Here is a 14,514-nt window from a genome sequence, read left to right as displayed (position 1 = left end):
CCCCCCCCCCCCGCACCCCACCTTTGTTCACTCACTTTGTTTGCTGAAAAGCTGCCTTGCTGAAAAGCTGCCTTGCTGAGAAGCTGCCTGTCTACGCCTTCTTGGTTTTGTGCCACGGAGCAGCCAGGAAAGTGACCTTCTCTCTTCTGCACTCTTGGGAAAAAAAAAAAATCCTCCTTTAGAGTTTTTAATTGCTAAGATTGAATTATTGCAGGTTTGTCTTAAAACTAGTGTTAGCCTAACTTCCTAAACTATGACATTTAATAAACATCTGGTTATTTTTCTTTTTTTAGGATGATGAGAGAAATATTGTCTTTGGATTATATGATTGCCAAACCAGAAAAAATCAGGTAAACATCACATAAATCATAGCTTACTTATTGTTTACTGCTTTTAGAGTTTTCTTTGCCTCCACTGTTTGTTTTCTAGATAAAAATTCCCACTTCATTTTATAAAATTTTTCTTTGCCTGCCTTCTCTGCTCATTTTTAAAAAACTACTTCTTGGCCCCATTATCTTTTTGTTGTTTGTTTTTGTACTGTGGATGGAGCTATATCTCTAGACAGGTCTGGCTAAATTGCTGAAGCTGGCCTTGAACTTGTGATCCACAGGCTTCTGAGTCATTGGAATTACAGGAGTGTGCCAGTATGGCTGGCTTTGGCCCCATTATCTTAAAAAAATAATAAGGACTCCTCCTGAATCAAATGTTATATGAAGTCTTAGTCCTTTGAGTTTAAGTAAAATTGGCCTAAACCAGCTTTCCAACATCCTATAAGGAATTAGGAAATCCAGTGCCCTTCCAGGACTTGTGTGCTCCAGGTCATTTCTTTTTTTTTTTTTTTTTATAATATTTTATTTTTTTGGTTTTCGACGGACACAACGTCCTTGTTTGTATGTGGTGCTGAGGATCGAACCCGGGCCGCACGCATGCCAGGCCAGCGCGCTATCGATTGAGCCACATCCCCAGCCCTCCAGGTCATTTCATAATGACCTCTGGCTCTGAGTTCTGCTTGTGCTCAACCATCCCTTGTCTTGCTTCTTGCTCCTTTTCAACAATTCAGGGTTTGGAACTTGGCAAAGCCTTCATTACCTTTTTCCTTAATTTTCTTCTAAAGTACTCATATAAGGCCTTGGTTGATGTAGATAAGCTTTGTCTAATTGTGTGTGTGTGTGTGTGTGTGTGTGTGTGTGTGTGTGTGTGTGAAAAGGGAGTTGTTTGGGGCCTATATAAAAGCAATTTAGGGTTTAATTAATTAAGGATGTTAGACATCCTTGAAGTTAAATATTCTGTGTGGTCATTTTCAAATTTCTCCCAGTCACCTTACTCTTTAGACTGCCAATATTTTGCTTTGTTAATTCTCTGGTCTTTCTCCTTCCTCCACTCCTTTTATTCACACACATTCATTTACTCATTCATTTATTCACTGACCCAACAAATATACATTCAGTGTTTTCTTCTCTGAGCTTCTGGAGACCCAGTATTGACCAAGACAAATCTTGTTACAATATACAGTCTTGGGATAGATGCAGATTTAAAAAATCTCACATGTTAGTGTAATTCTTAACTTAATTTCTATGTGGTACAAATTCTAAGAAGATGGCTAGAGAGAAGACATCATAGTCTTCTATAGTGGTAGGTATTACTATCTATCTTTTGTGGACATATTTCTCTCTGCTAAGGCTATGAGCGCCAAAAAAGTGAGGAGCATTTTGCATACCAATGTGTTTCATCTGCACTGCATTCAGCTTACTGCCTTATAAGCCATAGTAATTCAGTGAAGGATTTTTTTACTGAATTGACAGTGATAGGTTCCCTCCACAGTGGCTGCTTTTCAAATGTTTTCCAGTGACAGCACTTCATTGGATTTCAAAATATGAAGATGATTTCAGAAAATAAATCAGTTAAAGAATAAATTCATGGGAAATTTAGCTAGCTTTTATAAATAGGCAAGTCTTGCTCCTATACCTAATTGCTATCTTAGTCCATTTTCTGCTGCTATAACAGAATGGGATTTGGAAGTTATAAAGAACAGAGGTTTAGTTCTTACATTTCTGGATGCTGGGAAGTCCAAGATTGAGTACCCACATCTTGTAAGGGTCTTCTTGATACATCATTTGATGACAGAAGGTGGAAGGGTGATAGTGAAAGGGTAGCAGGGACTGAGCTTACTCTTATCACAGACCCACTCAGTGATGGATAACCCCTCTCTGGAGATGACAAAACTAATCCATTGCAGAGGGCAAAGCCTAATGATCTTTTATTAGGTTTCACCTCCCAACACATTGCAGTGGGTTAAGTTTCCTTACACATGAACTTTGGGAGCCACGTTAAAACAGCACAGCTCTCTTTCCCCATCCCTTCTATACACTCAAAAGTCTTACAACCTACATATTCTTTATTGGCCCTTTGGTTTTATTGAGAGAATGAATTTGGATGCCAAGCCTAACTGGGCTTTAAAATTTTAAGTACTGTGTGCTGCCAAGAGAGAGATGGTGCTTTTTTTGTGGTGCTAGATCTTGGTGTCTGAATCTTAAAGCTTTTTTTTTTCTTTTATTTTTCCCCCCTAAATTATGTCTCACATACAATTCACCCAGTTTTCTCCAATTATTGGATGTTGTGAAGTTAGGTATACCATTAAATATTAATATGAATTAATATAATGTTAATAGGAAATTGACATTGGTAGAATGTGCATATATAGTTTTATGCCATTTGGATTTTTTTTTTTTGGCAGGGGGGAGTTACTGGGAATGGAACTCAGGGGCACTCAACCACTGAGCCACATCCCCAGCCCTATTTTGTATTTTATTTAGAGACAGGGTCTCACTGAGTTGCTTAGTGCCTCACTAAGTTGCTGAGGCTGGCTTTGAACCCACAGTCCTTCTGCCTCAGCCTCCTGAGCTGCTGGGATTACAGGTGTGCACCACTGCGCCCAGCAAGTTTTATGTCATTTTATGTGTAGATCTATGTGTAGATTCCTGAAATTGCCACTGCAATCAAGATACAGAACTGTTCAATACCATGAATATCTGCAGCTGTTGACTTTTTACCAGTTTGAATGAAATGTGACATTTTACCTTATCTCCTATTAAGTTCATTCAGTGTCCTGCATTTAAAGTTGTCTTCATTCCTTTTCTACATTTTTAAAGATCTACATCAGATGATACACTTTTTGCCGTTATTGTCAACCATAATTTAGAAAACACAAGGGATGGAAAGTCAATTATGTTTTACCCATATTTTTTGCACTTCTTATTCTTCTTTCCCAGTGTTCTAGGATTCCTTTCAAAAATAATTTCCTTTCTCTTTCAAGAACTTGTTTAGCTATTATCATAGGGTGGGTATGGCAATGACAGATTCTCACAATTTTCCTTCTTTTGAGAATGTCTGTTTTGATTCCTAAAGGATGATTTTTCTAATAATAGAATACAGCATGACAATTCTTTTCCTTCAGTTCTTGAAAAATGTGTCATTTCCTTCTGTCCTCCATAGTTTCTCTTGAGAAATCTGTTGACTTTCAAATTGATTTTCTCTTATACTCAAGTTGTCATTTTTGTTTTCTAATTGCTTCAAAAATATTTTTCTTTGTCCTTTTATTTTCTGAAGATTGATTTGTATGTCTCTGTATTTGTTTGGATTGTTCCTGTTTGGGATTTGCTTCTTGAATCTGCTGTCTTTTGCTCAACTGGGGACGTTTTCAGTCACCAGCCATTATTTCTTTTTTCTTTCTTTTAACTTTTTTTATCTGTTTGTTTTAGATATATGACAGTGTATTTTGACATATATACATAGAGTATAACTTGTTTTAATTGGGATCCCATTCTTTTGATTGTACATGATGTAGAGTTTCACTGGTGGTGTATTCATATATGAACATAGGAAAGTTATATCTGATAATTTCTGTGTCTTTCCTATTTCCATTCCCCCACCTCCCTTCATTCCCCTTCATTCCAATGAACTTCTGTTCTTCCCTCCCCCACTAATTATGTGTTAGCATCTATATATCAGAATGTTTAGCCTTTGTTTTTTTTGGGATTGGCTTATTTCACTTAGCATGATAGTCTCCATATTCATCCATTTACCAGCAAAGTCATTCTTTTTTATGGCTGAGTAATAATCCATTGCATATGCATACATTTTCTCTATCCATTCATTTATTGAAGGACACCTAGGTTGGATCCATAGCTTAGCTATGTGAATTGAGCTGCTATAAACATTGATGTGGCTTTATCACTGTAGTATGACCAGTCATTATTTCTTCAAATACTTTAAAAATTCCCACCTTTTTTCTCTTTTATGGACTCTAATTGCATGATTGTTAGGCCTTTTTTTGTTTGTTTGTTTGTTTTTAGTCTTTTTAATCTCACAGATATGGTTCTGTTCCTTTTTTCCATAGTTCTGTCTGTTGTTCAGATTAGGTGATTTGTGGTGTTATATTTTTTAAGTTCACCAATTCTCCTGTCCTTTCTGCTAGTATGTTATATGTATCTACTGAGATATTATGGCATTTTAATGATGTCTGCTTTAAAATTTTTGTTAGAGAATTCCAGTACCTCCATCATCTTGATGCTTATTCTTATTTTCAAATTGAATGAGAAAAAAAAACTTCCTTGTTCTTGGCATTGTGCATGGTTTTCCATTGTGTCTCAGCTATTTTAAGTATTATGTATGAGAATCCAGATCTTATTGAAATTTTCTGTATCTCCTCTGAAGGTGTTCTTGTTGAAGAATGAGGGTTACAACCTCACTGCGCCTAGGTAGGGGTGGAAGTCCAGATTCCTCACTTGGCCTCCTTTGACACCCAGTTGAGAGGTGTTTCTAGACAGAGGCGGGATTTCAGGCTGCCTTCTAGGCCTCTACTGATATCACTCCCTGATCTCCTGCTGTGATAGGTAGGTAGGTGGAGGCCTCATTGTCACTGGGTGGTAGTAAAAATTTTGACTTGCCATTCAGCCACTTCTGACACCACTCAATGAAGAAGGGGAAAGTGCACTTTCTTAGTGCTGGGTCTGGGAAGAAGTACAGAATTCCCACATGACACTCGTGGTCATGAAGGTCTTGGAGGCTCACTTCTATCAGGTGGGGATAAAAGTCTTTATTTCCTTCTTTTTCTTCTTCTTCTTTTTTTTTTTTTTTTGGTGCTGGGGATTGAACCCAGGACCTTGTGCATGAAAGACAGGCAAGCACCCTACCATCTGAGCTATACCCCCAGTCCAAGTCTTTATTTCCCATTTGATCTTTTCTGATCGAAATATGGCAAGAGTGAGAGTGGTACCTTGTTACAGCTGGGTAAAGGTGGGAATTTGGTCTCCCCACTCAGCCTTTGCTGGTAGAAGTAGGGGCAGGATTGCATTTCCCCCACGGTATTTGGTATAGTCTAGAACTTTTCTGCCAGGCAAGGTTCCCCCTTTCTGGTTTCTTTGGCTGGAGATAATGGGTGTGTGTTTCTGTCTGTTCCTGTCAGCAGTTCTGTTGTGTTCTTTTCTTTAGTTTCCTGTTTAGGATATGAGATGCAAAAACTGGCAGCTCTTATTCTTTGGGACCTGAGGTCCCTAGAGAATTTGTGGCTGCCTTCTTTCTCCTCCTCCTCCTTTTGCAGTGTTAGGCAAGTGCTCTACTACTGAGTTACACCTCCAGCTTTCTTTTCTCTACTTTTTGGTCTTAGGTTTCTTCTGGATATAATGTCCAGTATTTTTATCCCTACAGTGGGAAAAATAGGGGAAAGTGTGTCTACTCTACCTTGGTCTTGATCTCTCAAGTTTTGATTGAATGATCTCTCTCTTTGCCATGCCAAATGGAAAACAATAAGTTATACATATGTAGGCAGATTCCCAAACCTTTTCTTCTTCACCCTCTGTACCTTCTACTTCCTCTCTGTTTTAGGCAGACCTACCTTTTTAGTGCATACAGGAGTGAATATGACATAAGCTGGTTGACTATAACTGTATAATAGACTTTGGGAATTTGGACATGGACCCTTCCATTGGGTGTGGTGAGGGATGAATGAGGTTGGGACTACTGTGGCTCTGAGGAATAGAACATGGAATGTCATTGCATGGATGCTAAAATTGTATTTAACCCAGATAACAGAAAGAATGGTTATTTCCAGCTTTAGATCGAGCTAATGCTGAAGCCATATGCCCTACATTATTCAATTCCATGAGCCACTATGTAGTTGCCTTTTTGCATAAGCTAGGTTAGGGGAGAGTTTTTGATGCTCATAATGGAAGAATTCAATACTTGCATACATTTTGACCTACAAATTCTACTTTGAGGTATGATTCTACAGAAATACTTGTATGTGCTTACAAAGATATATATAAAAGTACATTGGATCATTATACCTTAAAGCTGGCGGTAAACTAAGGGGCCAACAATAAGTTCTTGGGACATCAATATAACCATTAAAGGGTTAAGAAGTCTATAAATGTATACTGTCACAGAAGTCTCTCCAAAACATATTTTTACATGAAAAAAGCAAGTTGTAAGGATAATACCTTCCATTTATGTTTTAAAAAACTTAAAGCTATGAACTGTGAGGACATAATATATTAAAATTATTTTAAAAGATTTAGAAGTCTACAGAGCAAATTATAAACATGCTCCCTTTTGGATGGGAGTTGGGATTAACTAGTATATGAAAGATTTTGACTGACTTTGTAGTGTTTTCATCTTTTAAACACTGAGACTATGTTCATGTGTTGTTTTATAGTTAAAAGAATAAAACATTAAAAAACTAAATATCTACATGATCCTTCTTTTCTTATACATTAGAATCCCTTGGAGCAAGAGTCAAAGAAAACCAAAATGTATTCCAGGAATTCAGTTCATCTTTCCTGTTTCCTGATTTCCCCAGTATTTTTCACAACTTTTGGCCACTCAGTCTAGTGTGTTCAGCCTGCAAGTACTAATTACCTTCTAACTACTTCTGCCATTCACTACTTCCCTCAGCCCGTTCTCTCCTGAGGTCTGAGACTCTCCATTGTTCCCTTATCTTCTGGGTAAACTTGAAAGGAGTTTGCTTAATGAACTGCAGTTGTCTCCAGTTCCTCAATCTGCACATTACACCCTCCTTCTGTGTGACTGTTTTCATTTCCTTTAATATTTCAGGAAATGGAGTCTTCTGATATTTTGAACAATTCAAACAGCAATAAGAAAAAAGATTACAGACAACTTATTTGCTAATTCTCTAAATATGAGATACACTTGTGCTAGTCCCCGAGACATAACTAACGATATCATGGTCAGTTGGGTATTTGATTAAAACTTTATTCAATAATTACCATACCAACATTTGAGTACTTATTATGTGTGGCACACATTATACTAAAGACTTCATTTGTTCTTTCTCTTGATCCTCCTAACAACATATGAGATAGGTATTGTGATTCCTAAGTTATTGATGGGGGGATAGATTGAATAATTTGTCCAGAGTCACACAGCTTCCAAGTGACAGTTACAATTTGAACATGGGACTAGTTTGGCTCCAATGTCTGTGTGCTTACCCACTGTGTTTGGTTATCTCATGGCTAAGTTTCAGTGTCAAATATGGCCTACAATAGCAAACTTGTCTTTAAAATAATGCACAATATCTCAGCATGGATAAACTAGTTCATTGAGTATTCTTTAGTGAAATATTTCACCATAATACTTGATACAAAGCCTAGTGGGATTTTTTTGTACCATTGTTATTTGATATAAAACTTCAAATTAAAAAGGAAAACTTTTGTTTTAATAGCATCTGTATACCTTTGAGAAAGACTTGCAAGTTGTCAGTTGCTCTGTCAACAGGGAGAAAACTTTACTTGGTAAGTCAATCTTTCTTGTTGCTACATATCAAGAACTAACTACATCTTTTAAAAGTTTTAAAGTATTGGATTTTAGGATATTTGATTATTCTACAACTATAGGTCTGGGAAAGAAATGTTCTTGGGAAATTATTTTGGAAATTAAGAATCTGCAGAGTAGACCTACAAAAAAGAATCCTTTGCATTCTACCTTAATGTTCCATAACAAAGCCTTTAAACACTCGTTTACTTCAGGTATAAAATGGTAAACTTTAATAAGATACTACATGTATCAATTGCTAATGGATTTTTTTTTTCCTTTTTCCATTAGCTGCAAGTTTAGTTAAATCTACTGAAGAAGGTAGAAGGAATGAGCTACAACCAGGTAATGAAACTATGCTTTTCTTGATATATGGTAGATGATTTATTGAACTAAGTCAAATGCCAAGCATCTTTAGAAAAAGCTTTGTCTTTCCAAGCATCTTTAGAAAAAGCTTTGTCTTAGAATAAAAAGGCAGTGATGATTTAAGCGTGATCAAGATTTTAAGACTTATTTAATTTTTCAAGTAAGCATGAAGGTCCAAAAAATAATCAAACAGTAAATAGCAAAAGTATTAAGGTGATAAATATCACCTGAAGACTGAGGCTGATATGACACTAGAATCCTATGGCCAGAAGCTGTCAGGAAAAAAAAAAAGTTTGGGGAAGTCCCAAATACCATTTAAAAAATTCCTGATTAGGTAATGACTTTTACCGAGCACATTGTGAAAAGCCTACCAATACACAATAAAAAAAAAATTTCTCATTTGCCAAGGCCCACTTAGTACTTTATTAGTCATGTAACCCTCACCTTTTTAATCTAACATTTTATGTCATCCATCTGTCCATAACTCAACAGTATTGAGTAATTTCTGTCTATGGTAAGTAAATAAGAAAAATAGTGTCTTGTTTCCATTTTAACATAGAAACTGGAAAATATTTCTTCTCTTTTATAGGGGGTGGGAGGGAGATCAAGAGCTATAGAGATGTGGTGTAGATCCCCCACGGGAGACTTTACAGGGGAAGCCACTACTCAGCTTTAACTTTTCGTTGTCCTGTGGGGCTGTAAGTCCAGCAGGGTCAGCTTTTCAATTTAAGAGAAGTCGGGACCTTTATGTAATATATATGTATGTAAAAGTTGGTTCAAGTTTTTTAAAAAATCCTGCCCAGGCAATAACCACCACCTGTGGGCTGGAGCAAGCATGTGGACTACCACCATTCCACCTCTGGTCTAGTGGATCACGTATCAATCCCGTACTGTTCTGATCCCAGGTGCTTTCCATCTGGTCTATTTGTTTGGCATTTAAATTTCTTCTTTGTTAGCTTAGTTCCCACTCAGCATCTGATGGAAAAACCCTTTAGACCTGTTTTTCCATATGAGGCCTATAAAGAATCCTGGGTTTCTCATGACACATGTTCCCCGCCCAGAGGCAGCTTTGAGAGGCAAGGAGACCAGAGTTCAGTCTGGACGGGTCCTACTTGGAGTGCTCAGCATAATAGCTTATGGCAGGTGTTGGTGGGCCGGAGCTTTCCCTGACATCTCGTTGTATTCATTGCCCTTGCCTCCCCTTGCCTTGATACACTGAGAACCTGCTTCGGTACCTCCTTTTGATAGTTCCCCAGAACTCTCTGGTCCTCTTAAAATTAGGTGCAAAGCTCACTTTGGAGGAGATAGAACTGAACTAACTTAAGCAAAATGTGATCTTGAACATTGGTATCTTGACCCCTAAAACAAGGGTCTGCAAAAAAACAGGATCTGGCCTCGATCTCCTGGGCTAATAAACCCCTTTGTCCGAGAAAGGAAAGGCTTCACTGCTTGGGTTTCTTGAGATGGTGAGACTGGGCATCTATACACAACCTTAGATTTGCTTCCTGTATCTCCCAGTTCTTGTTGTGCCTCATTCCTTTTAGCCTTCGACATACTTTATTCTGTTAAACCCAGCTGCAACTGTATCTTTTACTTGATGTTCATCTACGCATAATTGTTGTACAGAACAATAATCTTTAGTGACTATGCTATAACATGTCCTTTCAGATCAAATTTAAAATTTTATTTGATAAAACAGTAAATTATATGCAGATTTTCTTGCTCAGTCTTTTAAGCTTGCACCTATAGTGAGATTATCTGCTTGTATCTTTAAAAACATTAGAATGAATATTGTTAGTTATTGCATTGGGTATTTCATAGCTTTAATTAGCTTACCTTTTATGCTGGCCACTGAGGTGAGAACCAGCTCTGTCTAGGTGTAATTTGACAGTGCCTTACCTTAGTTGCTCTGCCTACTTCTTACTTTCTGCCTGGGGCCTTTGGGAAAATCTCTTTATTGCCTATACTTATTCAGCCAGGAAGTATGGTTGGAAGTGATGCACAGTAGGGCAACTCAGTATCAATGAACTAAATGGGACTAATTGTTCCCTGTTTCCATCCCTAGAATGAGTAATTCTGAGGTGCCCTGCAAGCACACTCAGTTCGACATGCCTCACAGACATCATGGTAGAGAAGTGAGGTAGGAATTTGAACAAGTCAGAAGCTCAGCTGAGAGTTTGGGGGTGGAGATATAAGTCATCAGTGTTCATCATAGGAAGGTTTCATTTTGTTAAGATTTCAGAAATGATGTAACCAAAAAGCATTTTAGAGTCTAATGTTTTGTCCTTTGGATGGATATTTTGGAAAGACTTAACCTTTCCATAAATAATCTTGTAAGCCATTTGATTAGACACACACGCACACATACACACACACACACAGTTTGCTACAAGGTGTTACTTAACAGTCACTTAAAATGAGATTTGTTTTTTCATTGCAAAAGAGACAAACTAACATTTTTTTCAGAGTTCTTTGATCCACATGTTTTACAATGCAGTTTTTTATCAACAGTGCTTCTCTCCTTGGCTGTGACCACACAGAATTAGTGTTTTATTTAGAAAATGGCTTTTCCTGGGAAACCAGGTCCAGGCTGTCCTCCACACTGTCCCCTGTGGAGTTGCGTTTGCCACAGTGCTGCCAGCAAGCAGCAACTGGGGTGACCACATGTGTTGGGGCCCCACTGCCACTGACTCCTGGAGATCCATTCAGTGTTAGGGCCAGTGAAGAGCTTCAAAGTGTGGTTCAGTTCAGGAGCCGCACTAGCCAGAACTCCTCCAACTCTCCCAACCTTGTCACCAACTTTTGAGATATACCATCTCTTGCATCAGACCAGGTTCTTCCGCCACCTTCTTCCCTCCCATGTCATGCCTGTCCCTGTACTTTAATCTTGCTGTGTCTCTTCCTGGGACATCCATATCCTGCCTGGTTGCAAGTTCCCCTTTGGTGATATCCTCCCAGGCTCCACTGATATTTTGATTTTTTTATATTTTTTTTTTGTGGGGGCGGGGTGGTTTCAGGGAACACTTGGCTGCTGAGCTACATCCCCAGACCTATTTTATATTTTATTTAGAGATAGGGTCTCACTGAGTTGCTTAGCACCTTGCTTTTGCCAAGGCTAGCTTTAAACTCACGGTCCTTCTGCCTCAGCCTCCCAAACTGCTGGGATTACAGGTGCGTCTCTATGCCCCACTTGATTTTCCTACATTCTTAATACAAGTTTAGCACTTCATGAAATCATAGGATTTTTATGACTGAGAGTGATTATAGAAATAATCTGTTTCTGTAGTCTTTTATTTTAATAACAAGGTATTATGGCCTAGAAAAACTTGGGTGATATGTTGAAAAGTATATTATGTTAGTGGCAGAGCCAAGATTAGGAATGATGTCTCCAGAATTCTAATCCAGAATGTTTTCGGCTCCACTGTGAAAGCACATGGTATGCTACTGAGGGAAATTCCTGTTTGCAAAGATTTGCTCTTAAAATTATAGCAGTTATATAACTAAATGTCTGGGCTTCACTGAAGAAGGAGAAAATTAGAAATACTTCTTTTCTTGAAGATCATCTCATTTTGAAGATAAGAAAATTTAGCTGATTATCTTATTTGAGTATAAATTCATACTAAAAAGGCCAAATATGAGTTGATTATTTTTCCAGTGAGAAAGTTTGGTCAGTCTCCCCACCCCAATTTTTCCCCCAAGTTGGAATACATTAACTTTTATTGCAAGAGATAAAATAGTTAAATGTTGTTTATCCTATTTAATAATTTAGTTACACATTAAAATATTGATAGGGAAATTTGCCTCCACCCCACTCTCCCCTTTCATAGAACATTTCTATTCTGTTTTTTTCTTTTTGTGAAATTCTTTGACATCAATTTCTTTATTATTCCTGGAACCATTTTTTAAATCATCCAGCAGATTTCTAAGCCTGTTTACCTTTGCCTCTGTCCCAATTATGTGGAATACAACCCTGTTGAATTGGTGTACAAACCTGTCACTAGAATTTTTATCCTGAGCTATAAGTATTTTTCTTTTTCATTAAACATTTTTTGGGGGGTTATCAAGGATTGAACTCGGGGGCACTCAACCACTGAGCCACATCCCCAGCCCTATTTTGTATTTTATTTAGAGACAGGGTCTCACTGAGTTGCTTAGCACTTTGCTTTTGCTGAGGCTGGCTTTGAACTAGTGATTCTCCTGCCTCAGCCTCCTGGGCCACTGGGATTACAGGCATGTGACACCATCCCCTGCCCAAACATTTGATTTTTAGTCTACAGTTAGATAACTCATTGCTCTCTTGGTTTTTCAAGTGGTCTTTAAGAGACATGTTAATAGAACGGTCCATCCTTCATTGTTAAGCCATATCCCAGAAATTGTTTCACATTCTTTACCTTTTTTAAAAATCAGTGCTGTCATGTTACTTTCTTAAATATTGAAAATTGGTATTGATTTTCAGGCTATTGTACTGTTCCCAGATTGTACATTATTCAAAATAAAATCCTTGTGAGAGCACCTGATCTTTATTAGAGACTTAAGCACTCAATACAAGGCAACACTTTGTTTTCTGAGGGTTAGTAGTGGAGGAGGGGGATCTCTGACCTAAATTTGGGTATCTGTGGTAAACCCCTTCCAGCCTGTGCCCACGGACTTCCTCCTAATCATTGTGTTTTATGACATTCGCTCAGATGTGACACTGAGGCCCTAAGTGGGCCATTATCACCGTTCCTGAGGGAAACCAGCCTGTCCTACTGATAGGTGCTGTCAGCCATAAACATGTTTGTGCATCAGAAATATCTTTATACTTTCATACACAATGTTTGCCATTGTGCTGCAAAATTGAAGTGACACTGAGATGTGTTTATTTAGACTTAGAAACCTAGGGGACCTGTGAAGCTATGTTCGAAATGGCTGAGGAATGGATGGGAGCTTGTTCCTTGCCTTGAGCATATTGCCTTGTGATGTTTTCTCTGTTTTGGAGCTCACTCCCCACCATCGCCTCCATGCTGGGGATCAAACCCAGAGCCTTACAAATGCTAGGTACTAAGCTACCCCTGAAATTCACTTTGGGTGACAAAGGGTAAAAGTGAACTTTAAGAAGATTCCTTTTCTTTAAGGAACGGCTTAATGCAATAGGAAACACCGTTACATTTTCAAAACTCAGAAGTACCTATATTGCAAATCTTAGAATCACAATAATTTGCGGAGAGATGAGGCCATTGGAACCCAGTTTGTGAGGCACTGGCATCCATTGCTAGTGAGGGTTCAAAATGACATCATCTTCTGTTTCAAAAACCACTTGTATTTCAGATGTGATGCTTTCCCCCTGGTGTCTGTTGCTGTTTACAGGAATGCTCAAAAACTTCCTTTTGACATTTGCATTTTTTTGAGCATCCTTTGGTCCTCATAATACAATGCAGCCTCCTTACAGTGTCAAGAATGTAGAAGGCAGGTCATTTGGCACAGTGATTGCTCTTTGGGGGTCCTGGAGTCACACATTATCCCTGGAGAGTGGAAATGGGATGGAATTACAGTTTATGTCACCTCAAGGGACTTTATGATGATGGGAAAATTGCTTTGTGTGGTGTAATAGGATTTACCAGGAATTCCTCTCCCTACTTGCTTTGGAAAATATAATATGATATTCTAATATTTACTTCTAAAAGCCTTCTTTTCTCTGTAGGATCAAAGTGCTTAACTTTGCTGGTTGAAATCCACCCTGTTAACAATGTGAAGGTTCTAAAAGCAGTGGATAGCTATATTTGGGTACAGGTAAGTAAGCTTGTCATTTATCACTTATCTCATTAATAAAAAGGTATGAAACCTAGTGGAAAAATATTTACAAAGTGCTTTCACATGCATTATCACATTTAATCCTCAAAGCAATCTTGTAGATGGATACAGCTGGATACACTGCCTCTTCCTTTACAAACATGGAAATTAGGAACTCAAGTGTTAGTTTCTCTGATTCTGCTACACCATGACTTGTCTGATGGCAAGGCAATATGTTTGACATGATAAAACACTGGATATGAAAACATGTTTATGGTAAACATTAACGGTTTATTTACCCAGTGCAGTGGTGCACACCTGTAAACCCAGCAACTGGGAAGCCCGAGGCAAGTGGATGGCAAGTTCAAGGCCAGCATTGGCAACTTAGATCCTTTCTCAAAGCAAAAATAAACAGGGCTGGGATTGCAGTTCAGAAGTAGAGTGCCCCTAGGTTAAATCCCGAGTTTCTCTCCCTCCCTCTCCTCCTCTCTCCCCCCGCCCCCCCCACCCATAGTAATATTCATGTCACCATCATGATTATTATTATCTATG

General features: G+C 38.2%; 1 protein-coding gene across 10 annotated transcripts in view; it reads left to right on the top strand.

Moving 5' to 3' along the window:
• Window positions 1–14,514, top strand: part of LOC107144575 (gamma-secretase activating protein) — a 160,452-nt gene that overhangs the window by 15,667 nt on the left and 130,271 nt on the right. For all 10 annotated transcript variants that reach the window (XR_007341598.1, XM_048786199.1, XM_048786198.1 and 7 more), the window contains exons 3-6: window positions 294–350; window positions 7,739–7,808; window positions 8,119–8,172; window positions 13,874–13,962. Coding sequence is in view for 8 of the 10 variants with exons in the window: in XM_048786198.1 (XP_048642155.1) it covers window positions 294–350; window positions 7,739–7,808; window positions 8,119–8,172; window positions 13,874–13,962 (270 nt within the window). In the remaining 2 variants the exon portion in view is untranslated. The remainder of the gene's footprint in view (window positions 1–293; window positions 351–7,738; window positions 7,809–8,118; window positions 8,173–13,873; window positions 13,963–14,514) is intronic.

The sequence above is a fragment of the Marmota marmota genome, unplaced genomic scaffold (genome assembly GCF_001458135.2).
Source record: "Marmota marmota marmota unplaced genomic scaffold, marMar, whole genome shotgun sequence".
NCBI classification, from domain to species: Eukaryota; Metazoa; Chordata; class Mammalia; order Rodentia; family Sciuridae; genus Marmota; species Marmota marmota.
This window is presented reverse-complemented; position numbering and strand designations above follow the sequence as displayed.